General features: G+C 40.5%; 1 protein-coding gene across 5 annotated transcripts in view; it reads left to right on the forward strand.

Moving 5' to 3' along the window:
- ndufs1 (NADH:ubiquinone oxidoreductase core subunit S1) overlaps positions 1–26961 on the forward strand; it is a 33710-nt gene that overhangs the window by 3514 nt on the left and 3235 nt on the right. For all 5 annotated transcript variants that reach the window (XM_048533651.2, XM_048533654.2, XM_048533652.2 and 2 more), the window contains 15 exons: positions 481–572; positions 2776–2883; positions 3552–3628; positions 6323–6404; positions 9149–9279; positions 10515–10700; positions 13595–13729; positions 15343–15457; positions 16303–16448; positions 16883–17011; positions 19167–19296; positions 21748–21908; positions 24562–24716; positions 25247–25422; positions 26655–26789. In XM_048533651.2, coding sequence (XP_048389608.1) covers positions 481–572; positions 2776–2883; positions 3552–3628; positions 6323–6404; positions 9149–9279; positions 10515–10700; positions 13595–13729; positions 15343–15457; positions 16303–16448; positions 16883–17011; positions 19167–19296; positions 21748–21908; positions 24562–24716; positions 25247–25422; positions 26655–26789 — 1958 coding nt within the window. The remainder of the gene's footprint in view (positions 1–480; positions 573–2775; positions 2884–3551; positions 3629–6322; positions 6405–9148; positions 9280–10514; positions 10701–13594; positions 13730–15342; positions 15458–16302; positions 16449–16882; positions 17012–19166; positions 19297–21747; positions 21909–24561; positions 24717–25246; positions 25423–26654; positions 26790–26961) is intronic.

Genomic DNA, 26961 nt, shown 5'->3' on the forward strand with positions numbered 1-26961 from the left:
ATAATCTTTTGCAAAGCAGCCACCCTCTGTTTTCCACCCTCACCTTCCATGACAAATTTTTGAATTATAATATTACCATTCCTGGGAGTTACAGCATGTGTAGAACGTAATGAGTTTCTTCCATCAAGTGACCAAAGGAGCTTCTCGTTGAAGTGTCACATCAAAGGAAATTATCTCCAATGTGCATCTCTAGTCTTTAGATATTCAGATTTGATATACTTAACCTGTATCTTTGTACATTTTGTCCACTTTGCCACACCACAACACGCCATAGCCCTGCCCACCCCAACCCAAGCTCAGTCACTGGCAGTGACCTTGTTTGGAAAATACCGCTCGAGTAACAGAAACCAAATGGATTATTCATTTGCGCACTGCAATCCCAAAATGACACTTTGTAAAGTTATTTTATTCGTGTCTTTGTAAAAATTTTCTTGCTGGTACAACAAAATCATTGGTAAACTTCCTTATTTTACTTTTCAGCTCGCAGCACTGCTACAGCAGCGAGCAACCTGGTTGAAGTGTTTATTGATGGCAAGCAGGTGATGGTGGAGCCTGGAACCACTGTTCTGCAGGTACAGTTGCGAACCTAAGCATTGTGAATTTAGGCCTAGGTCGTGCTGGAAAGGATTAAAAAGAGATTCCTGCAGACATTTACTTCAGCGGAATAGGAAAGTCAGAAACAAGTAAAATTGCACGTGGATCAATCTTTGGACATTCAGCATAATGCCAGTATTTATTACTGTTGTTTAATCTTGTGTTCCTAGAGTTTCTGAACTGCAGAATCTTGCAATCCACAAATAGGACCCAGTTGGCTGGGCTTTGACTAGATTAATGGGGGCAAAAGTACTGTATGTTACCTATAGGTTGAAATGTGGATACTCTTTCTGCAATAAGTGGGAGATAGTCACATGTCAAGCTGTGCTTATGGCACAAAAATAGATGTCATTGTAAATGGAAGTGTAAAATTACAGCGATATTGATGAACTAACTATAAGCAAAAGTGTAATAAGAGTTTTGATATAGATTAGTGCGAGAAAATCCACTTTGGAAATAAAAAGGATAGGTCTCCATACTCTTTTCATGAAACACTAGACACAGTGAAGATCCATATACCCAGTCTGTCACAATGCCATGGACATGTACAGAAAATAATCAAGGAAGCCAATGGAATTATCAGTTTTGTATTGAGAGGGTGTCAATATAAGAGGAAAATTTGTGTTTCAACAACACTACATTAGAACATAAAACAGTACAGGCCCTCTGGCCCATGATGTTGTGCCAAACTTTTACCTTAACGCTAAGGCCTATTTAACCTCCACCCTTACCTTATACTATTGTCCACATGCCTATCTATTAACCGCTTAAATGCCCCTAATGAGGCCGACTCCACTACCCTCTCCGGCAGTGCATTCCACACCCCTACCACTGTCTCGGTGAAGAACTTGCCTCTGCCTCCCCTGTATCTACCTCCACTCACTTTAAAACTATGCACCCTCATAACAGTTGCCTCCACCCTCAGAAAAAGTCTCTGGCTGTCTACCCTGTCTATACCTCCGATCATTTTGCACACCTCTATCAAGTCACCTCTCATCCTTCGTCATTCTAAAGAGAAAAGCCTTAGCTCTCTCAATCTTTCCTCGTAAGACCTTCCCTCCATTCCAGGCAACATCTTAGTAAATCTCTGCACCTTTTCCAACGCCTCCACATCTTTCCTGTAATGAGGCGAACAGAACTGGACACAATACTCCAGATGTGACCAAACCAGGCTTTTGGATAGCTGTCGCAGTTTTAGTTAATAAACATCAGGAGTGCTGTGTTAATTTCTGGACACTCCACCTTTGGATAGATATGTTGGTTTTAGTTGGATTATGATTTAGGTTTACCAGAATTATGCTGGATTCCCATGGATTAAATTATGACAGGTTGCATAAACCAGGATAGTATCCTCTCATGTTGCAAAATTTGAAGGGAGATGTGATTGAAATTTTCAAGGCCAGAGGTCACTGACACCATGTTATAGTCCAGCAGGTTATTTCACCTGATGAAGGAGCAGCGCTTCAGAAGCTTCTGATTTGAAATAAACCTGTTGAGCCATAACCTGGTGTCATGCGACTGGTACCCCCACATGACGAAATTTTCAAAAAAGAGAAACAGAGTTTTTCTCTATCTATCCTATTTTGGCTGGTTTTGGAGGTTTTAAGATATGGAGCAGAGACTAAAAATAGAGTTACGTATAAGATCTCGACCGATTATGATATGTCTTTTGCGATTAACTGACAATACAAGCTTAGTTCACTTGGCTGGTTTGCAATGCAGAGTGACACCAACAGTATGGGCTCAATTCCCACTGGCTGAGGTTACTATGAGGACCTTCCTTCTCAACCACTCCCTTACCTGGGGCGTGGTGACCCTCAGGTTAAACCACATCAGTCATCTCTCTGTAATGAGAGTGCAACATGTTGTCCTGTAGGACTAGAGCAGCTTTACCTTTAACTCTGTGCCGCATAACATTATCCAGGTATCCATCAACTCATTAGGTAACAAAATGAAGAGCTGGATGAACACAACAGGCCAAGCAGCATCAGAGGAGAAGGAAAGCTCAAACCTAGACCCTGTTATCTCAGATTCTCCAGCATCTGCAGTTCCTACTATCTCTGAAACAACTCGTTAGATAAACAGTTTTCCCTATTTAAACAAGAAAACATGCCTATGAAAAGTAAATTATTTATTTGTTTTCCATTTTGTGATCAATCCATTTGTCTCTTCTGATCACAGGCCTGTGAAAAAGTTGGCATACAGATCCCTCGGTTTTGTTACCATGACAGATTGTCCGTTGCTGGGAATTGTCGAATGTGCCTGGTGGAAATTGAAAAAGCTCCTAAGGTAATAAAAGTGTTAGTGCTTTCTGATGGATTTTCAATTGGGTGAATATGCTGGACGAGATGGGCAATAGAAAGTGATGGGTAGGGAAATAAATTCCATTGTCATAAAATTGAATACTTACTTCAGTAAGAGGATTTTTGTGCCTGGGAAACGATGATCTTCCTACAGGAAAACAGTAGTGAGTCAACTGAGAAATAGAGTGCAATCAACATTGTACAATGCCATTCAACACCTCCCTCTGACTGACTCTGTCTTTTTTTTATTCCTCCTTACCCCTCATGACGGAATACTTTCTTTACTTGCCAACACTTAAAATGCAGAATTGTCCCCTCTGTTGATAATGTGCTGTTGGAGGTGGGACACTGCACACTTTTTACAAAGAAAAGAGTATCAATTTAAAACATGTTCATGTTCCTGAAAAGTAAAAGATAATTTATTTCAGAAATTACAACTAACTTCCAAAACAGGTCAACAACAAGACCCCCTTCTTAAAAAGGGATTAAATAAAAAATACTACAGGGTTTGAATCTCCCTGATCAAACCATAAATATTGAAGAGGCAATTATGAATAATTATATTATGTCCATATGAGTTACTTTCTGATTTAACATATTGCTGTTATTTTGATAATTTAACTGAGTGCCAATTAGGTTTGCTTTTCTTTTTAGCCTGTAGCTGCCTGTGCTATGCCTGTGATGAAAGGGTGGAATATTCTTACCAACTCGGAGAAAAGCAAGAAAGCCAGGTATAGTATGTTACCAGCAAAAATGACCTCCGTTCCCATTATTCTAAATTCCCAAGACTTGGAAAAATAAAGAATAAAAAATAAACTTGTTACCTTACCAATCAGGCACACAGAACCTTTTTTTGGTTAGAGGAGGAGGATGGGTGGGAGACACTACCCGGGTAGTGTTTCAGGTAACGCAGCCACACAAATATATTACCTCATTCACTCACCAGTAATTCTGGGCAGCTTGTTTAAGGCAGGATGTTAAGGAAGGAGTTCAAAGGAGATTTGCTAGAATTATACTAGGAATGAAGAATTTTCAGCACAAGGACAGATTAGAGAGATTGGGCTTACTCTCCTTGTGCAGCAAAGATTAAGAGATGGATTTATTGAGGATTGGGTTAACTCTGCTTGGATCAGAAGATCAAGGAGTGACCTTATTGAAGTTCTCAAAATTATGAGCCGTTTAGACAGGGTAAAGAAGGATATCTGTTTCCACTATTTGGCCCATCAGTAACTGGGGATCACAATTGCAAAACTGTTGGCAAGAGAGCTTGGAGTGAGATCATGAGGAACTTATTTGGAATGTGCTGCCTGGAAGAGTGATCACAAATTCCAAAGGGTTTCAAAAGAGACCTGGATAAAAATTTGCAAGTGGTGAAGTTAGAAGTTTCAGAAAAAAGGCTGGAGAGTGGGACTCACTGGGTTGTTCTTTCAGGGGCCGGTACAGATATGTTGGATCAAATGGCCTCATTCTGTACTTCAAAATTCTATGAATCTCTATTGGTGTCACTCTGCATCAAAAACCAACCACCTGGGCTAACTGACTCCCCACTCTGGGCTAACCATGTCTTTCTCTACTCCAGTTCAGAGAGTGAGGCTGACTTGATTGAAATGTATAAGTTCTGGAATGATCTTGACGTTGCGGAATAAAATAAAACAAAGAACGTATGTTGGAGTTCTGATACGAATGAAAGCAGAAATTGCTGGAGCTTCAGAATCACTGGACTCGAAACATTAACTCTGTTTTCTCTGCATAGAATCTGCCAGACCTGCTGAGCTTCTCCAGAAATTTCTGCTTTTGTTTTTTGACATGGCAGATATGGAAAGAATGTATACGCTTGTGGGTCAGTCCAGAACTAGGACACCATTATAGAATTAGGGGAGACACTTTTTGGTTCAAGATAAATTTTTCACAGTGGGTTATGCGATGTTGGGACATTCTGCCCCAGAAGGTGGTAAAGACAGGGTTATTAAATGTGTTAAGAGAGATGGAGAGGCAGGGGAATCAAATATTGTTGTGGGTAGATGGGAATTTGTAAATTGTAACGAAGACTGCTCATACAGGATCTTAATGGATGGCACAGCAGGCCTGGGCCGGGGGTGGGGGGATGCGAATGATCAACTTCTGTTCCTATTTGCTATGTTAGTATTATTGTCAGTTGGTGGAAATATTAATTGGGTTTATTGTTGATAGCAATTTGGGTCAATGTTTAAAAGGTTTGGCAAGATCTTGCCTTTCATGAGGGGATCAAGAAGTTTGAGCCACATTTTTAAAAATAAAAGGTCTCTCCTTAATGTCATAAATGAGGTGGAATATTCCCCAGTCTCTGTATATTCACCCTCACCACATGTAACATACGCCCATACTCCCCACGACTATTTTCACAGCATGCGTCCATCTGTGCTACGTTCAGTGGCAGCGAGTCGGATGTGGATAAGGGGCAGGAGTAATTTTTTGTGCTTAGTGAGGTTTAGGGGTTAGCTTTACGGATTACTAGGTTTAGCAGGTTGGGGGATATGATTACGCTCATTAAGATTAGGATTTCGGGTTAGCGATCATGGTTGTATACATGGGTTAAGGTTAGGTCTTAGTGTTCAGAGTTAAAGATTCATGGTTATTCTTTAGGTAAGGATAGAATTAAGGATGCAAAACTGAGAAAACGGAGTATGTGGTGCGGTGAATGTAGATTGGATATTTTTCCTGGCTGTAGAGTCAAACCTTGGGGCAAATAATTTCAGAATAAGGTGTAAGGCGATGTAGAGGAATTTCTTCACGCAGAGACTAGTGAATGTTTGGAACCATCTACCCCAAAGGGCTGCTGAAGCCCATGCAACTCGGCATTTTCAAGCCATAAATAGATTTCTGGAAACCTAATGACATCAAGGGATATGGAGCTAGCATGGAAAAGTGGTTTTGAGGCAAATGATCAGCCCCATTTAATAGCAGAGTATGTTTGATGTTTGGAATAGCACACTCCCATTCTTGTGTGAAAGCCCTTTGCAGATGACTGTGTGTATGCATTGAAAATGAACTGAAAGCACTATTTTCTGTACTGCTCAATTGCAACTTGTACCAGTTATTAATTAAGGAAATTGTTAATCTGATATTTTTGATGTAACCTGCTAAGTTTTGTGAAGAATTGAGAAGCTCTTGTGGGGGTTGGGGGGGCATGAGGGACAGGGAAAATAACTTGCATGAAGGAGAAAGACAGTGAGAATGCTCTCCAATAGACTAAAATGTCAGGTTTTGGGATTGGATTGAGAAGTATTGGTAAAATACATAGTGTACCCAGGAGACCCACCAAGTTCCACAGATGCACTGTGTCTTTGTGGGCATCAACTATTCAGTGTACAACAAAAATTGTGCTTCACTATCCTGTGTATAATTGTATCTAACAATCGTGCTTCATTTTTGCTTTGCCTTAATAGGGAAGGTGTGATGGAGTTTCTGTTGGCTAATCACCCATTGGATTGTCCCATCTGTGATCAAGGAGGGGAATGTGATCTCCAGGTATCACTGCGATTGATAATACTCAATGTGAAAAGACTTTGCTTCCATGAGTGAAGATATAACAGGATGAAGGTGTTTAATTCTGGTGGCTTCCGTCAGTTTTATTTGTGCTCCATGCCTATAAATGAGCTTCATTCTCCTATAAACTGTAGTATATCTGGCAGTGTCATACTGCCTAGGTATCAGACCAAAACTGTTTTACTGAAAGGTATTCATGGCTAAACTCTCTTGTTACCATGCTACTTTGAACAAACCCTGTGGACAGTGAGACTCGTGCTATGAATCAGGTTTATTAAAACTAAGATGAAACAGGAGCAGAAAATTAATACAGATGAACTTGTAAGTTGGACCTCCTGAATAACAAAGTGGAGTACTTCACAGCCAATAATATTAAATTTTAGGTAACCTCATTTATAAGCCACACAATGAAGATTTCAACTGTGGATTCCTCAGGTGCTCACTTAAACACGAACTGCAATGTAATGTGCAGGATGAAGATCTGATACAGGCTGATGTGGAAGTTATTTCCCTTCCTCAAAGCTGATGGCTAGTGGCCTAGGAATTGCCTGCTACCTTAGAACATGTTTGATGGCACGTCATCACCTTTTAAAGTGATAACTTAACTTTTATCTGAAAGAAGTTTACACCACCTGTTTTCTTTGTGAGGTCGTCTCCCAGCCCTGTGTGTAGCATATTCAGAAGATGGTTTTTAGCTCCAAAAAGAAAGAAATTACACCCAAGGATATATACTTTCAATGGAAGCTTCAATGTTTGTATTCGGGAATGGAGGTTACCCTGTTTTGTGGCAATTTAATTGTGGCAACTGTGAATTATCTATTGCTGATAGGATGTGTGCAATAATGTTCACAGTAATCAGATATACATCTGATTTAAATGAATTATACCAGTTTCGAAACTGTCAAATCATGATGGATTACATTCCCATGGGTATAGAAGATAAAGGGAGAGGGTTTCAGCTGATTAAAGAATTTGAGATGGTAAGATATATTCTGTTCTGATGGCAACATCCAGAAGTACTTGGGGTACAACCTTAACATTAGAGCTGGGTCATTCAGGGATGATATCAGAAGGTGCTTCTTCATTCAAACAGGGATGGAATTCTGGAATTCCCCCTCCACAAAAGTACTTAGGTTGTGTGGCATTTGAATGTTTGAAACCGAAAATAAGTTGTGTTTTGTTGAGGTAGGGATGATACAACCAAGATGTCTGTATATGGAGTTAGTGTACAACTCTGCTATTAGCTAACTAGGTAGTGTAATTGGCTTGAGGGGCTCAATATTGCTGCAAGCAGCAATTGAAAGAAGAGCTTCAGGATGCAGGGGAAAGATGTAAAGCGTTTTGAAGAGAAGAGCCGAAGTACAAGGGAAAGAGGAAAAAGAGAAAGTCAAGAATTCGTACTGAGTGAAATTGTAAAATCTTTGTATAAATACCATAGATAAATGTTGTTTCTATAATGAAACTAATGAAGAATGACAAGACAGAGGTATAGGCCAAGGAACACCTGGAGAGTTCACAGAATTGTTGTAGTGTAGAAAGAGGCCATTCAGCCCGTCATATTTCCTATTCCTCACCAACTGAGTTTGACAATTCAATGTCATTCTCTTGTCTTTTCTTTGATTCTATTCAAAAGTAATGTGCAGGGTTACAATCATGTCATACCGTTCTAAATATCTCAGTTGAACCTTCATCCACTACGCTTGTAGGCAGTGCTTTCCAAATCCTAACATTCCTCTGTGTAAAAGGATTTTTTTCTTGCATCGTATTTGCTTCTTGTACAAATTATTTAATATCTGTTCCCTCTCATTCTTGATTCTTTTATGAGCAAAAAGTTCTTAATTGAAATGTTTGGTAAAGCCTAGTTTTAATAAAGGTTCAATGAGATTAATTATAAGAGTATTAAAATTGGCTCTCTTGAAGATGAAACTGTCAGAATTCTGTTTGGTGCCCTTTAAGGTAAAATGAGTTTCAAATGAGTGCTGCAGATAATTTGATAAGTTATAACATTAATATTCAAGTACTTTACATTCATAAGTCACATTTTCTGCCTATCTAAACACTTTATGATTGTATGAAATGGGAAACTCAAGCAGCGCAGACAGCAATTGTGGTATATTTCATTAGATAATGAGTTTTGAGAAGATTTGTAGCTCAGGTTGAGGTTCTGGATGTGAGTTCGTTCGCTGAGCTGGAAGGTTAGTTTTCAGACGTTTCGTCACCATTCTAGGTAACATCATCAGTGAGCCTCCGACGAAGCGCTGGTGTTATGTCCCGCTTTCTATTTATCTGGTTCGGTTTCCTTGGGTTGGTGATGTCATTTCCTGTGTTGGTGATGTCATTTCCTGTTCTTTTTCTCAGGATGGTAGATTGACTTGGAGCCAATCTACCATCCTCTGAGAAAAAGAACAGGAAATGACATCACCAACGCAGGAAATGACATCACCAACCCAAGGAAACCGAACCAGATAAATAGAAAGCGGGACATAACACCAGCGCTTCGTCGGAGGCTCACTGATGATGTTACCTAGAATGGTGACGAAACGTTTGAAAACTAACCTTCCAGCTCAGCGAGCGAACTCACATCCATTTCATTAGATATATCTTCTCTCTCAGACTCTATGATACAGCCAACTATTCTTATTTACCGTCTGCATATCTGTTACTTGATGCCTGTTTGTTGCTATTCCAATTTTATACTTCCTGTGTAATAATTGTAATTGATGTAGGATCAGTCAATGATGTTTGGCAGTGACCGAAGCAGATTTACAGAGGGCAAGAGAGCTGTCGAGGATAAAAACATTGGGCCTCTTGTGAAAACAATAATGACGAGGTGTATCCACTGCACACGCTGTATCAGGTAACTGTCCAAATCTACTGTGTTTGTTAAAACAGTTATTTGAGTTCTTCCACCAATCTAGTTGATGAATTCCCAGCCTGTCTTCACAAGCACTCATACAGACAAGTAGTTCTATAAAAGTGTCGCTGATGTCACCTGTGGAAAGAATTGCATCCCTGAGGTATTGGCTGTGGCTCATTGGGTAGTATGTACTCTTCTGAAGTCTCACTGTGTATACTTGAAGAAAAAAGTCTCTGCTGACACACCAACATAGAACTGCGAAGATACTTAATTGAGAAAAGTGAAATGCATTATTAAACTGAAGGTCCATCTACCCTTTGAGGTGGACATAAAAGATTCTGTGGCATTCTTTTGAAGAAGACCAAGAAAATGTCCTGAACAGTATCAATTCCCTTAACTAGCCTTGTTAAAATAGTTTGGTTATTTTCTCTTTGCTGTTTGAGGGAACATACTACGTACAATTTCAGTCCCTCACTTCTTAGATTATGACAAAATACTTGGGCTTTAAACATTTTGGAACATCTTGGAGTTGTGAAAGACACAGGTCATTATCAATTCTTTATTTTACAAAATATTTTGCATTTCCCCATTAGAGAGGGGGTAAAAATCATCAAAGAATACAAGTTTATTTTTCTTCACCTATCAGTTGGATTTTGTAAACTTAGGACTCATACCGGCGCACTAGCCGAAGAATATACCGTAATTTTGCTTCCACAAACAACACCTTAACTTTCGACATTGCCTGTCTTTAGACTTTATTATGGTATTGCTGTAAATGACAAAACATGTAACTTGGCGATTTGTATCAGTGATAATGGGAACTGCAGATGCTGGAGAATCCAAGATAATAAAATGTGAGGCTGGATGAACACAGCAGGCCCAGCAGCATCTCAGGAGCACAAAAGCGGACGTTTCTAGGCCCAAAACGTCAGATTTTGTGCTCCTGAGATGCTGCTGGGCCTGCTGTGTTCATCCAGCCTCACATTTTATTAACTTGGCAATTTGTTGCATTTCAAACCCCTCATTTGGGGAAAATGGAATAGAGGGAGGTCTGGTGGGAAGACAGGGGTGTGGTTTCTATATTCCTAATAGGTGCAAAACATGAAGGTCCTTTTGATACACTTTAAAAATGATGTCTTGCACGTAACGGGGAGATCCGTAATTTCCTTTTACTTCGCTGAGCGCGCACACACAATTCTGGGAGGGACTTGTCATTTTCCTTCATCTTTTTACAGGTTTGCCAGTGAGGTAGCAGGAGTGGATGACCTGGGCACCACAGGAAGAGGAAATGAGATGCAAGTTGGCACATATATTGAGAAAATGTTCATGTCTGAAATGTCAGGAAATATCATTGATCTTTGCCCTGTCGGAGCTTTGACATCTAAACCTTACGCCTTTACTTCCAGACCTTGGGAGACCAGGTGTAGTATATCTTCAACTGTTCCTTGCTGCACCCTGTTGCTGTTTCTTGGTTTTGCTTGCTTGTATATTTCATCTGTGTACTCAGCAATGTGGGTTGATTGAGATGCACTGCACCATAGGTTAGGAGCACATATATGGTAAAGAACATAGGACAAAAAACACACTTTTCAGTCCTTTTTAAGCCAGTCCTACCATTCGGTCAGATCATAATTGATCTGCCCCTCTATTCCATTTAGCTGCCTTGGTTCGATCTTCCTTAAAATCCTTGCCAGATTTTTTTAAAAAATCACCTTCTTCCTTTTTATAGTGCCTTTTGGACCATGACCCTGCCATGAAACAACAAGTGCTTGTTTCCAGATCAATCACTAACCTCTCTCCTCCAGTGGATTTTTTTTTTAGATTCCCTACAGTGTGGAAACGGGCCCTTCAGCCCAACAAGTCCACACGCTACGGGCAATTTAGCATGGCCAATCCACCTAACCTGCACATCTTTGGACTGTGGGAGGAAACCAGAGCGCCCGGAGGAAACCCACGCAGACACGGGGAGAGTGTGCAATCTCCACACAGACAGTCGCGTGAGGTGGGAGTTGAACCCGCATCCCTGGCGCTGTGAGGCTGCAATGCTAACCACTGAGCCACCGTGCTGCCCATATTTCTTGAGTAATTTGTCAGCGGTCTGTGTTCTTATTTCACCCCAGACTTCACCCCAGACCTTGACAACCAATTCATATAGGGTTATTAACTAGCGAGTTTTGAGAAGATTTGTAGCTCAGATTGAGGTTTTGGATGTAAGTTTGCTCACTGAGCTGGAAGGTTCATTTTCAGACATTTCGTCACCATTCTAGGTAACATCATCAGTGAGCCTCCGGTGAAGCGCTGGTGTTAGGTTCCACTTACTATTTGTGTTTAGGGTTCCTTGGGTTGGTGATGTCATTTCCTGTTCTTTTTCTCAGAGGATGGTCGATTGATTTGGAGCCAATGTGTTTGTTGATGGAGTTCCTGTTGGATTCCATGCTTCTAGGAATTCTTGTGCGTGTCTTTGTTTGGCTTGTCCTAGGATGGATGTGTTGTCCCAATCAAAGTGGTGTCCTTCCTCATCTGTATGTAAGGATACGAGTGATAGTGGGTCATGTCTTTTTGTGGCCAGTTGATGTTCATGTATCCTGGTGGCTAGCTTTCTGCCTGTTTGTCCAATGTAGTGTTTGTCACAGTTCTTGCAAGGTATTTTGTGAATGACGTTCGTTTTGCTTGTTGTCTGTATAGGGTCTTTTAAGTTCATTAGCTGCTGTTTTAGTGTGTTGGTGGGTTTGCGGGCTACCATGATGCCAAGAGGTCTGAGTAGTCCGGCAGTCTTTTCCGAGATGTCTTTGATGTAGGGGAGAGTGGTTATGGTTTCTGGGCACGTTTTGTCTGTTTGTTTGGGTTTCTTGCTGAGAACTTTGCTCACCATTTGACTGGAGTGATGTCAAAATTTATGCAAGTCTCATCCATATTCTAATACAGGCCAGTATGATCCATTCTTTTGTTGATGTTTGATGTTTGATTACAACCTGCTGCAATGCAATAAATCTGTCATGGGGTTCAGCTGAGAAACTGTGTAAAGTCTTGATCTGACACAGTGCAAAATTGTTTACCTTCATTATAAACTTGGTGCTGTGTCCAAGTCTGCATTGCCTAAGTTTTTTTTTTGCTTATTTTGGGGTGAAGATTCAGGTCGATCCATATGAAACTGAGAGTTCATTCTAGGGATTTTCATTGATGTATTTTGCAACATTGTCTTCCAACTATGGCACAAATGATTGCATGCACGTTCTAAAGCAGCTACATCAGCTATGTAGAGAATGTCCTCCAATCTCTAAAATTCTTCTCTAATAACTTTTGAATTCTCTAGCTCTTGTACGATTGTTTGTCTGCTCTTCAATCTAAATTCCTTTTGAGTTTGAGCTAGCCATGTGTAGCTAATCACCATGCTGCCAAATTCATGTGCAGGTTTGACAGGAATGCAGTGGGTACCAACAAGGTTATAACCTTGACTTGTTGACATGTGCAGCTAGGACGTGCTGTAATGGTGTGCTATTCAGTAATTCAGTCAATACATGGGTCTGCACCAGGGCAAGTTTTATTTTGATGGTGAGCATTTGGTAAATTTTTGGATCTTGAATCTTGGCCAAATGTTAGGAGTCAGTTTTTTTCACTAGGTCAATCGTTGCTCAAGTATATATTCAAAGAAATAGTAGCTTTGAAATTGTCATTTAGGTGGCTATTCCCAGCAGCATCAACAAGTTTTTGACGGAAGTTTGATCTCCATCACACTTCACAAATGAATTACTTCCTCATTATCATCATTACTCTTGAATGGCTTAACTCCTTTTGTTCTAGACTCTGCCACCAGAGGAAGTACTTTCTGCCTTTTAAACATCTCATGAAGGTTTTCTGAGGAAGGGTCCTGACCTTAAATGTCAACTTTCTTGCTCCTCTGCTGCCTGGCCTGCTGTGCTCCTCTAGCTCCATACTGTTATCTCATGAAGATTGCCCCTTAACTTTCTAACTCGAGGGGATACAAGTATAGTCTGTGAAACCTGTCCTCCATAATTTAACTACTTTGGACTGTATATCATTCTCAGGGTTTAAAATTTCACCTTCACCATCAGAGTTATACTGCCACCTAAAGTAACTGGAGAGATCTAAAGAGATTTTACTACCGAAGTTCATGCCAAAGATATTTATATCTAAACACTGCATAAGTTTTTTGTGATGTGCTGTGTTCTGGGATTCTACTCAAGTATAAAGAGATTTGATGAGTGTAATGCTCGAATCATGTCACAATTCCTCAACTTCTTCTGCCAATTAAATTTAATTTTGTCACAGATAGCATCATGTTTTTTACAAACAGGAAGACAGAGTCCATTGATGTGATGGATGCTATTGGAAGTAACATCGTTGTGAGCACCCGGACTGGAGAAGTGATGAGAATCCTGCCAAGGTTAAATGAGGATGTGAATGAGGAGTGGATCTCAGATAAAACCAGGTGAAGGATTTTAACATGACAATGTGTTTTGTAAAAGCACTGCACTCAAAATCCTCCAGCTGTCTAATAATTTGGTATGATTTACAAAATGTCATATAAGTGAGGTGGAAGAGAAATTTCACTCCTTTCATGTAAAAAGCCATAACCCAGTTGAAACATTTTATTTTGGAGTCACAAGGTTGTAGATCCAGGTGCCTATTCAGAGACATCAACACACAATCTTACCTGATGCTTGAACATAGTACTAAGGGGCCTGTACTGTCAGAGTTGCCATTTTTCAAGTGACACGTGAAACAAAAATCGCACTTCGGGAAAACGTAAAAGATTTCATGGTTTATTTCCAAAGGAGAGTTCTCTGTCTTAATCATTGGTCTGTTAACTGCATCTAAAAACAGATAAGCTGGCAACTTCTGCATTGTTCTTTGTGGGGTTTGATGGGTGCAGATTGAGTGTTATGTTACCTAATTTTATCATAACTAAATTTCGAAGTAACTCATTGGCTGTTAAGGTCTTCCTAGCCCAAGAGGAAGAATATGGCATATTCTAGGCTGTTGAGATCACAGTTGTTTCATTTAAAGAGAATTCCATTCACTGTCCTCAGAGATAATGGGAACTGCAGATGCTGGCGAATCTGAGATAACAAAGTGTGGGGCTGGATGAACACAGCAGGCCAAGCAGCATCTTGGGAGCACAAAAGCTGACGTTTCGGGCCTAGACCCTTTCTGATGAAGGGTCTAGGCCCGAAACGTCAGCTTTTGTGTTCCTAAGATGCTGCTTGGCCTGCTGTGTTCATCCAGCCTCCCACTTTGTTATTGCCATTCACTGTCCTGCTCACTTAGACTTTCCTGTTGTCCCTGCATTTGTCATATGAAATATTTATCCTGTTTCCTTTTGAAAGCTGCTTCGAATCTTTATCGACAATCTTGCCAGGGGAATTCCAAATCCTGACCATTCATTATGCAATGGTTTTTCCTCACATCGTCTTTTTAGTTCTTTTCTATACATGACTGGGGTGACGCATGGAAATTGAGCCCCCTTGTTCTCAAAGTGATCACAAAAGTTGTTTTAAAAATAAATGCAGAATTCCCCAATTAGCCTGTCCTTTAGATCTAGGTTGTTGGAAATACAGACCATTTATCAGTACTTCATGGGTTACTATTTATTTCAAATAAATACACTAAGGATGGATAAAGTATTAGGAACTGTAACTCATCAAATCTCTAACCCACTTAAACTCTCCATTTACGTGCACAGTCAGACAGACATGGACATTACAGCTTTTTTGCAGACAATGCACAACTTGAATCCCTCATCCTTGGAACCAGGAGCAGGATACAAATTCCTCATCCTTGGAGCAGGATTCAGATTTTGAAAGAATGCAAAAAATTAGCTCAGTGCAATGATATGGTCTTTAATGTAGAAAGTTTACTATTCCATACAGGAAATATAATGTAAATACACAGGAAAGATATCATGAAACACGCCATGTGTAGCAAGCCTTTGCGCTTCTGCTTCTCTGAAATACTGATATGAATTTTTGGTGGGATTTTGTTGATTTATTGATTTTTGAAAGTGGGTGTGATTTTTTTTTTTTCACTTATCTTGCTCTGCAGGTTTGCATATGATGGCCTTAAGCGTCAGCGCTTAATTGTTCCCATGGTTAGGGGTTCGAAGGGGCAGCTGGTATCTGCATCGTGGGAGGAGGCACTAACACAGATTGCTGAAGTGGTAAGAAACTGCCCTGAGTTGCAATGAGCTGAACATGTTCAGCAAACATTGTGGGCTTGAAGATAGAGGGCAACTTTATGTGACAGAGCACATCTACTCATTAATCCAACATAACATCTGTTTATTGTCCTTGGAAAGCAAAATCCTCTCTTGGCTCATCCCTTCTTAGCTCTTTAAAGTGCTCTAGCCTCACAGTTCCCTTTCCTCGTATGGAGATTGGTGGATGGTCAGAACCTAGACATTTTCCATGACATCCTCAACATAGGGCTGGCTGCTGAGGATGGTGGGCACCTGTCTAGGGTGCCATGGTCAAATGTAACCAAATGTGTGGCTGCTGGATATATGCTGTGTTTCGGCTGTTCTGCTACTCCCCCACGGGTATGCTTCCCTCTTTGGGTGAGGGGTGAAGAATTTAGCTGTGTGAAACCAAAGGTAATCTCAACTGAATGCAAGATTTAAACGTAAGAGTTAAGTAAACACTTAAATGATTTGAAATTACTGCATGTTTTGGTAGAGGAGATGGGGAGAAACTGCTGTCACTGCCAGGAGACTTAGTTATCTGGGGGCTAAGATAATTGGGATGAGGGCCAAAGGAAAAGATGAGGCCTTTTTCCTTTATGCAGTGAGTTGATCTCATCATGAGTGCACTGTCTGGAGGCTGATGCTAACTTTCAAAGGGAATTTAAGATAGACTGTACAAGGCAAAATCACTATGTTACGAGGCAAGAGTGGGGAAGAGGTACTAATTTGATAGTTCTTTCAAATGTGTGACACAAGTGGAAATGACAAATGGCTCCTGTGCTGTTATGTTGCCCTCACCATTAACATGAATATTGTGGCTACAGTTGCAGGGAGTACAGGATGAAGGTGTGGCCGCCATTGCTGGGGGAATGGCTGACGCTGAGGCTCTTGTAGCCCTGAAGGACATGATCAACAGGTTAAACAGTGATGCATTGTGCACAGAGGAGATCTTCCCAATGGCTGGAGCTGGGTAAGATTGCCACACTTGTTCGTCATTGGGGAATATAGTACAAAATCAGATATTACACCCAAGGTGATGTATAACACGTTGCAGTGAGACAGTGACACACTGAAGTTGTTTGCTTTTTGTGATGTGTAAGAGTAGCATTCCTGGTTAAATCTCTTGCATCTGTCTTTGGAAGCTTCAATTTAACAATAAAACGAATTCAATTCACATTTAGATAGCACATTTCACAGCTGGTGGATGCCCCGTAGTTCTTTTCTCCTGCCCCTGTAAGGTAGGAAGCAGATCAATGTAAAGTTATCACCCTCTCGTGGGAGGAGTTTTAAACTATTTTGCTAATTCCCTGCAGGCTTTACATACCATTGCTTCAGCTTTTCCTTTACAGAGCATAAAGCAAGCTGTAACAGTGTTTTGTTTGACTGTGTCCTGTTTCCAAACAGTACTGATTTGCGCTCCAATTATCTACTGAACACCAAAATTTCTGGAGTAGAGGAGGCTGATGTCTTGCTGCTGGTTGGCACCAACCCACGCTATGAAGCCCCACTTTTCAATGTTCGAGTCAGAAAAAGGTCAGTACGCAAATGATTGTGAATTTGGGAAGAAGAAATTGCATACCCTTGGGTGCACAGGGCTTCTGCCCTTTGCTTACTGATGTTTGCTTTTGCTCACTGACTTTGGTGACACATTTGCTGACAAAACTGCAATAACAGTTCGCATTTATATAACATGTTCAACATCACGCAATATCTGAAGACCCTTCAAATTGGTTTACAAAAAGATGTATAGAAAAAGTAGGTGATCAGAGCTTGGTCAAATACATTCAGAGATAGTAGGAACTGCAGATGCTGGAGAATCCGAGATAACAAGGTGTAGAGCTGATGAACGCAGCAGGCCAAGCAGCATCATAGGAGCAGGAAGGCTGATGTTTCGGGCAGAGAAGGGTCTAGGCCTGAAACATCAGCTTTCCTGCTCCTATGATGCTGCTTGGCCTGCTGCATTGATCTGGCTCTACACCTTGTTAGCTTTGATCAAATACATTATATTTTAAAGAGCTTATTAAAGGAGGAAAGAGGCAGGAAGTTGAAGAGTTTTAAGGAGTGAATTTCAGGCTATAGAACTAGCAGCTGAAGACATAATTGCTAATGGTAGAATGACTAAATTGGGGATTGCAAAGGCCAGACATAGAAGGAGGCAGTGAACTTTCAAGTTTGTAAGCCTGGAGAGATCACACATGTGCAAAGATCTTTATTAAAACCTGAAATTCAGACCAAGCTTTAGGTTATCTGCCTTAACGTTTTAAAGGACTTAGTGTTGGATTTTGAGAGAACACTCCTGTAAAGTGGCTTAGAGTTGAAAGGTGCTGATTAGATGTAGGTTTATGTGTATATGACACCTTGGTTCTGATGGGAGTGCATTTGGAACAGATGGGCTTAAGCTACATAACAGTGCCAATGACCGGCAGATTAGCAAGTCCTTGAACTTGTGCATATTTGTTGGACCTTGCTGTCTTATAGGTGTACATAATTAGATCCAAATCAACTGTTCTTGCAATGCAGCTTGAGCATAGTTACTCTAGAATTTACTTGAAGCTGCACCTATGGATATCATAAAAACAAAATGCTTTTATCTTTGATGTGAATGTTCTGTTTGATGCTGGACATGGTTTGCATAATGTTATTTAATCTTTGAAACCCCATGGATATTCTGTACTGAGTTTGCAGCTTTGACCAAGAGTGCATTGTTGCACTTCGATGTTCCTGGATCCCTGCTCCTTCTCACTACATTGTGTGGACATAATCAAACTCCACTATGACCTCTGGTTCTTTGGCAGCTCTTCCTCCTCCATGCACAGTTATAGAATATTTTGCAGACATTGGTTCTCAAATCCAACATGTGAGGAGCAGCAGCTTGGGGCACCTATGAAAGCATATTCCTACTCAAAAATGTTATCATCTTTTTGAGATATTTGGGAAGGTTGGGCAAATGGGCATCTTTGTCAAGTTAAGCAGTTGCGGATTTGTTTGAAATTCCACTCAATGCCAAAATCAGTAACCTCATAAAAATGAATGACAAGTTATAACCACAGAACAAGCCATTCAACTCAACCCATTTATCTTACTGATCACCCTCCACGAAAGTAAATAATTCTGACCACATTTGCTCAGCATGCTCCTGAGATTGCTTTTCACATTTTTCCTTCACTTGCATGTCTAATCCAGTATTTATCTGTGCAAAACATTTGCAAACTCCACACATCAAGCTTTCAGTCTGTAATTGTGCAGACGAAAGGATAGGCAGAGAGAGAACAAACTTGCCCAGCAGTGAGCTGTAGATAGGTATTGAGTGAGAAAACGGTTCTAACTGTGGAGAAGTAGGGTAAAGTTAAAGTCACCATTGTTCCAAAGAACCATAGCGCTGCTCTGATCAGAGAAAGATGAATGTTGGTGGTTTAACCCGAGGGTCACCACATCAGAAACGAGGGACAAAGCTGAGAAGATGGGACATTTGTGGTAATCTCAGCTAGTACAGGAAATGAACCTGCACTGTCAAGCCAGCTGTCTAATCAACTGAAATATACATATTATTCTTTCACATGTTACTTAACTGAGCATTTCCAGCAGTATCTTGTTGCCATTCCTTAAGTGAAGCCATTAAGGACTCAGTAATAGGTTGTGTTGTATAAAACTTGATTTGCCCCTTCCAAATGTTTGTGATTATTTGCAGTTGGCTGCACAATGATCTCCAAGTGGCTTTAGTTGGGACCAATGTGGATTTGAGCTACAGCTACAATCACCTTGGAGACTCTGCTCAAGTGTTACAAGAGATTGCTTCAGGAAAGCACCCTTTCAGCCAGGTACAGCGTATGTCTCCAGGTTATCCTGATTATGTCCCATGTAAATATGCACCATGTTATTATAATTCATCCCTCATTTGCATGTAATTTAATATTGTTGATGGAGCAGTGGCTATATACTTGGTGCCAGTGGCATGGAATTGACTTCCGCCAAAGCATAATAAATGTTGACTCGTTTGAAAATCTTGAGAATAAATTTGACTCAATCATTAGGAAATGAGCAGTTTGCCCTTTGGACATGATTAAAAGACAGTTATAATATGCGGACTTTGATTGAGAAAGCTAATGCTCGATAACAATTCCATGTTTTCTTAGAACTGTGTCTTCTCCGATTCACAATGATTTCTGTACGTGGATCTGATAACTTGCAAGAGTTGTGAAACCCTGAGGATGAACAATGATCATTTCTTTGGAAGTGTAGATATACAATGCTTTATACAGTATTTTGGTGAATATTAAAACAGATTTTATCAAATATCTGTACAATTTAACATTAAAAAGGGAGCTGATTGCAAAAGACTTGACAAAACGATGTTGGATGTAAACCTTCCCGACATGAAAGAGTCATTAATAGGTTGGATTACCTTGAAGTGAAATTAAGTTTCAGATTTCTTTACGCATTTGTCAAACAAAGTTCTTCAATTATTCTTTGTGAGAAGGCAAGTTTTTTTTTTAGGCATTCGTACAGACATTTCCGCCACCTGCAATCCGACCCCACCATCAAAGACGTTTTTCTCTCCCCACCGTTATCTGCTTTCCGGAAGGACCACTCTCTCTGTGACTCCCTTATCCTCTCCACGTTTCCCTCTAGCCCCAACACCGCCGGCACTTTTCCCTGCAACTGAAGCAAGTGCTACACCTGACCCTACACCTCCCCCCTCACCCCCATCCCAGGCCCTAGGAAGACTTTTCACATGAAACAGATGTTCACCTGCACATCTGTCAATGTTATATACTGTATCCGCTGTTCCCATTGTAGCCTCCTTTACATCGGGGAAACCAAATGGAGGCTTGGGGACTGCTTTGTGGAACACCTACGCTGTGTTCGCAACAAACAACTACAGCTCCCAGTCGCAAACCCCCCCCCCCCCCCATCGGACGACATGTCCATCCTGGGCCTCCTGCATTGCCACAATGATGCGCCACCCGAAAGGTGCGGGATCGGCATCTCATTTCACTTGGGAACTCTGCAGCCCAAGGGAATCAGTGTGGACTTCACAAGCTTCAAAATCTCCCCTTGCCCCGACCATGTGCCAAACCCAGCCCAGCTGGTCCCAGCCTCCCTAACCATTCCTCCCATCTCAGGCCCCACCCCCATCCCCTACCCACTAACCTTATCCCGCCTCCCTGGACTGACCTATCCCCCAACTCCCCACCTACATTCACCTTCACTGACTCTAACCCACTCTTTGACCTGTCTGTCTCCTCTCTCCCTATCTTCTCCTTCATCGATCTTCTATCCACCTCCCCCAGTCTCCCTATTTATTTCAGGATCCCCTTCCCCTCCCCCATTTCAGAAGAAGGGTCTGGACCCAAAACATCAAGCTTTCCTACTTCTCTGCTGCTTGGCCAGCTGTGTTCATCCAGCTTCACACCATGTTATCTCAGATTCTCCAGCATCGGCAGTTCCTACTATCTCTATAGGAAAGTTTATGATCTGCCTTTAACTGTTCAACCTGTTCAAATTGAGAGAGGAGGCAAAACTTGATGCTTTCAAAATTTGTAATGCAAAGCTGTCTTAAACACTTCAAAGATAAATTCAGAGCTCTACAAGTATACACCAATGGAACTTCTTTTTTATTCAATTGCTAACAATTAACTCCGATCATAGACTCTTTGGATAATTCCACTTCACTTGCACCCACCTTTAGAACGAATTCCTCTTTGGCCATTCAAAGTTCATTCAATTAAACACCAAAACATCTCTTTGATTCTCTTCAGCAATCGTCACCTGAGCTTTGTTTTAAGCAATAAAAGCTAAATTCACTTGTGTGAAAACCTCTGTTTGTGCTTGCACAGGCATGTTAGTAGGGTGTGCTGTGTTTGAGTTGTTTGGGTCATCTTAGACCATGATCTGTGAACTACTTGTGACAGCAATAACATAAACACACAAACTTATTCAGTTTAGTGTCAGAGGAACAATTTAATTGACGGGGGGGGGGGAGAGAAAACCCAACAAATTGATTGATTCAATGTCCAGTTACCAGATTAGCATTTGAAATGTTTATTTTGATTAGAGAAATATCTCTATTTGCGGTAATCAATTTAAACAGTCACTCAATGTAATTGAGAAACATTCAGAGCAATTGTTTGTAACTGGTATAGTTATAGCTACTAGAGTTACTAGAAAATTGTAAAATCATTCTTAAATTGACTGCAAAATGGTGAGACCAACTGGTACACTGACCTTGTATTTTTGTTTTTCCTATTCCACCCTCTTCCAAAAACCAGGTTCTGAGTAAAGCGAAGAAGCCCATGGTAGTGGTGGGCAGTTCAATTCTTCAGCGGAGTGACAGTGCAGCAATACATGCCGCCGTCAGCACCATTGCACAGAATGCCCGAGCAGGCAGTGAAGTTGGAGATGACTGGAAAGTTTTAAATGTCCTCCAGAGGTCAGAAATGTGATCGATGAAGCAGTGAAAGCATTGTGTAATTTGGATGTCAGCCTCGATGTTTTAGTGGAATACTCCCTAAACTAAACCTCCACAGTGTTCCAGTTTCAGCACCACCCACTGCATATCTCTTCCCTGTTTTGAATTTAGTCAGATTACAGCACAGAATTTCACCCCTATCCACATTGTTTTAGTGTACAATGTGGATTTTTGTAGCACCTGTAATAGCCTCAGGAGACCCCAAAGCTCTCAGCAGCAAATTAAATTTTCTTCCTGTATACCTGGAAATGTAATGGAGCAGGTTCACTTGAGGCATTCAAGAGGCCATGGATGATTTGTTTAGAAATAGTGTGCGAGGGTATGGTGAAAGCAAACTGGAGATTGGCACAAGATAATGATGCTCATTTGAAGAGCTAGTGCAGGCACGTTGAACCAAATAGTCTCCCATGATGTAATAGCTGTGTGATTTTTCCAAGCCTAGCCCCTGTTGTAGTGCAGGAAATGCAGCAGCCACTTGGCACACAGAAAGCTCCCAAAAACCATGTGATAATGAGCAGATAATCTACATCAAGAATGTTGAGAATGAAAATATCAACAGGTCACTAGGGTGAGTTCTCTTGTTCTTTCAAACTGTGCCTTAAGATCTTTTACACTGACTTTAGCAAGCAGACGGGATCTTGCTTTAACTTTACACCTGAAAAATATGATGGTATTGCCTCATCGCTGGATTCGCAGCTTATATTTGATGTTCATGTTTCTGGAGTGGGGCTGTCTATCTGTCAGATGAGAGTGCCACACAAAGTCGCAAATGTTATACAATACTCAGTCAGTGATTTATGTTTATAGCACTATTTCAGTGATCTGTTGATCTTAAAAGATTTTATGCTTGATCTTGGGAACTGCTGAGTTCTATTATACATCCCCACAAGCTACAGATCTCCAGTGGCAGTATTGATGTCATGCAATGTACAGTTTTGAGCAAAAATCTAGCAGGAAGTGCATATAATGCTTGTGGAGGTATGAAGTATACATGTGATTTTCAACACAAAATGATTAGTGTGCGGAAATACCCCTTGCGTCTCAAACAGAATATATCACCACTCAAAATATCCCATTTTCTGAAATGAAACAGAACGATCTTCAGACAAAAGGAAACCAGTTTTTTGTTTGACGTTGGACATTCACACATCATTCCAGCTGTCTTTGCGGCTTTGTAGACTTTAATGCCTTGACTGCCCCTTCACACCTTGCACTTCAAAACCAATGAAACAGTTTACGTGAATGTTGATTTGTTCATTCAAATAAAGTTGGCAGGTTTTTAATATCAGCTGACTACCAAGAAGGGATAAATTTAAAATACAGCTTAATATCTGAAGGAAGGTAGCTCCCATTCTCAAGTGAAGTCGTTCTGAACTGAAAATGTTAACTTTTTCCACAGATGCAGTCAGAATTTCTCCAGCATTTTCTGTGTCTGTTTAAGGTTTCAATGACCATAGTGTTTTGCTGTTATCCCAGCAGTGTAACACTCGCACAACACTGCACTGAACTGTCAACTTAAATAATGTGCATGAGGCCACTCGATCCTTCAACTAAAAATGCTATAAGAATATCTTCAAAAAATATTGCCAATAATTTATCTCTGGTCTCAAATTCCATAGAATTTTACAGCATAGAAATGGGCCATTCAGCCCAACTGGTGTGTGTGCTAGAAACCATCCTCCATACAAGACTCCTCCCAGCTAACTTCACTTTTTACAAAACATTGTATTTCTTTCTTCCTCCTGCCCTTATCTAGCGTTGTCCTTAAAAGCAGCAATGCTGTTCAGCTCAAATATTCTATACTGTCATGAGTCCCAAATTTTAACACTTTTTTTTGGAGTCACATTTGGATTTGGCATTGGTGTCATCCTCCCAGCCCTTCAGTTGAATTGTTCTCGTTCACTCAAGCAATTTTTAAGCATGATATTAGTGAAGAAGTATCTTGGATGTGAGGAGAGTCAAATTAAGTTAGCATGGCTCTCCTTTGCACATCAAATGTTAATAGGATGTTTTTACAGAGATGTTTAAAATTTTGAAGAGATTTGAGGTAAGGAGAAATTTTCCACCATCAGGACACGTTTCATATAACAAAAAAAAGACTACTGAAAATCAAACAAATAAATTGCTGGAAAAACTTAGCTGATTTGGCAACACCTGTGGAGAGAAGGTGGCGTTAACCTTTCAAGCCCAGTGACCCTTATTCAGAATGTTGTTTTTGCTGTGTTTATTGCACAGATTTCATTTATTGGCAAAAGAACAGAAGGGTACGTGAAATTTTCTTCCCATCCATGAATTAAGATTCAGAATTGATTGCCAAAGAAGCCTAATGAAAACCTGTTTAACAATAATTTTGGAATAGAAATTCCACATGTACTCAAAAGAATTTGTAGGAGTGCAGCTGATTGAGTGAGGGGGTAATTTGATAATTCTTTCAAAAGGCAGCACAATGAACTGCATGGCCTTATACTAAAGGGTATGTTTGTATGAAATTAGAGATTTAAACTTGTCATGCTGCCTCAGTACAAGATTTATGTCCTGATTTCTGGCCTATGTTGTAATCAGTTTATAATTGTTTATTTGATGTGTAGTAACAAAGACACATGTGTTCATGCAGGGTAGCCGGCCAAGTAGCTGCTCTGGATTTGGGATACAAAGCTGGTGTTCACTTTATCCGGAAAAATCCCCCCAAAGTACTATTCCTTCTTGGAGCAGACAGTGGCTGCATCACAAGACAGGACCTTCCAAAGGACTGCTTCATCATTTATCAGGGCAAGTATCAGGTCAAGTGTCTACATTATGCTGTTGAACCTGCTGATGTAATGCGTGTATAGTGGCTGCTGACTCTCCATTTAACAGTAAACAGTTCTTGCTGGGCCAGAGATTGAATCCTATGTCTGAAGGAGTACTTGAGTCTACAATCTTTTGACTGAGAGTGCTTCCTTTGGATAGTGGCCTCACAATACAGGGTCACGGTTTTTAAAAGCTAGTCATGATTGGAGACCTTCTTTGGGCATCTTGCCTTACCGGCAACGAGCAACATCTTTAGAAATGTTGTTGAAGAAGAATAAATTACACCATTTTGAATTTGAGGTTAAATTCTAATGAGGTAGAACAGATGGAACTATCCTGTATTATGCAACCAGCTGCAAGATGCCTGATCTGAAATTGCCTGTTGCTGACTGTGTTGTCAACTTTGTAATTGCTTTGTCTTGATATCCCTGAACTTGACAAATGGAAAATTTGAAAAAAAACTTGCGCACTGGTGTTAAATGATCATTGACTTTGTGTTCCCCTTTTAGGACATCATGGAGATGTCGGAGCCCCCATGGCAGATGTTGTTTTACCTGGAGCTGCTTACACAGAGAAGAAAGCAACATATGTCAATACAGAGGGCCGTGCCCAGCAGACCAGAGTGGCAGTAACAGCACCTGGCATGGCCAGGGAGGATTGGCAAATTATACGTGCGCTTTCTGAGGTATAGTAGAGCTTCCGTGAAATAGAAACAGTGGTAGGAGGAGTCAGTTCAGACCTTGAGTTTATTTTCTCATTTAATTAGTGAAATGGAGGCTGACCTCCAGCTACTCTATTTGGTCACTTTTTTTGTCTTGCTTGGCTCCATTTGCTACCATGGAGGACCCTGAAAATCCAACCTCCCAAAGATAAAGCAAGACATAAAGTTTGAAATGCAATTCCATGAGGAAAGCATGGCAATTTGAGTAATTCAGAAATTTTCTCTTGGAGTATACAAAATGATGACTAAGCCTTCTTGTATTCTCAAATGTTATTCCCTTTAGAAATTAAATGTCCATGTGTTGATAGTGATCTACATGCCAGGGGACAGAGCCTATCAAAGTGGTTTTAATACAACGATTTTTACACTGTTTCTGTTTAGCAAAAATCAGCCCTTTCTCAAGTTGGTGATAGATGTCATGCTCCTCAAAGCACAGTTGTGTAATCTAGAACAATTGTTTAATCCCCCAGTTTCTGGTCTAGCTCAGTCAAGGCCACATGAATCCTGAATAAACACATTGTTGTCTCTGCTGAGCTTATCATTGAAAGAAAGAAATACTTGAATTGATAGAGTATCTTTCACAACTTCTGACATCCCAAAGGACTTTGCAGCCGATGAAGTAATATTAGAGTGTTGTGACATAGGAAGTACGGCAGCCAGTTTATGCACAGCAAAATCTCAAACAACAGTGATGTGATAAAGATCAAATCGTCAGTTTTCTAATGTTGGCTTTGGGGTACTAGTAATGACAAGGACACCTGCAAAAAGTCCTTCCTGTTTTTGTTTGAAATAGTACTGTATATTCTGTTTTAACATTCACTAAGTGTGGATGCAGGGCCTTGATTTAACACCACATTTAGAAGAGCGTGGCTGTGATGCTCCTGTGCGGTACCAAGGGAGTGTTGGCCAATCAGAGTAGATTTTGAGCTTAAATCTCTCAACTAGGGTTTAATCATCTGAGCCTTTGTTGATTATCAGAATCGGGTCTGCAGTTTATTTACCTAAGCTGTATGGTTCTGTACAACACTGTATAGTATATCTATTCTATAGAATTCGAAAGAAAATCTGCATGAAAGCTCTTAATTTGTTTTTTTAAACACTGAGTTCTTCATGTTTTTCCAGACCAAATTTTCACTGGTTTACTTTGAATTGAAAAGTGCAGTCTGCCGTGTTCCTAATCCTTTGTCGTTTTGCAGGTGGTTGGTGTGACACTTCCATATGATACTCTGGATGAGGTTCGTGACAGGCTGGCTGAGATATCGCCAAATCTGATCTGCTACAATGATGTCGAGGAGGCTAATTTTTTCAAACAGTCAAACGAGCTCGCAAAGGTCAGCTTAATATCACTGTTTACACTCTGCTGTCGAAACTGTTTTTTTTCCTCCAGTAACTTAATTATGTTGCATGCTATAATAATTGAAGCCTTATCAGATAAAATCAGGAGATATTTGCATACGTGTCATGGGGGAAAAGACACTGCATTTTGGAAGTGGGTTTTAAAGA

The sequence above is a fragment of the Stegostoma tigrinum genome, chromosome 7 (genome assembly GCF_030684315.1).
Source record: "Stegostoma tigrinum isolate sSteTig4 chromosome 7, sSteTig4.hap1, whole genome shotgun sequence".
In the NCBI taxonomy this organism is placed as follows: Eukaryota; Metazoa; Chordata; class Chondrichthyes; order Orectolobiformes; family Stegostomatidae; genus Stegostoma; species Stegostoma tigrinum.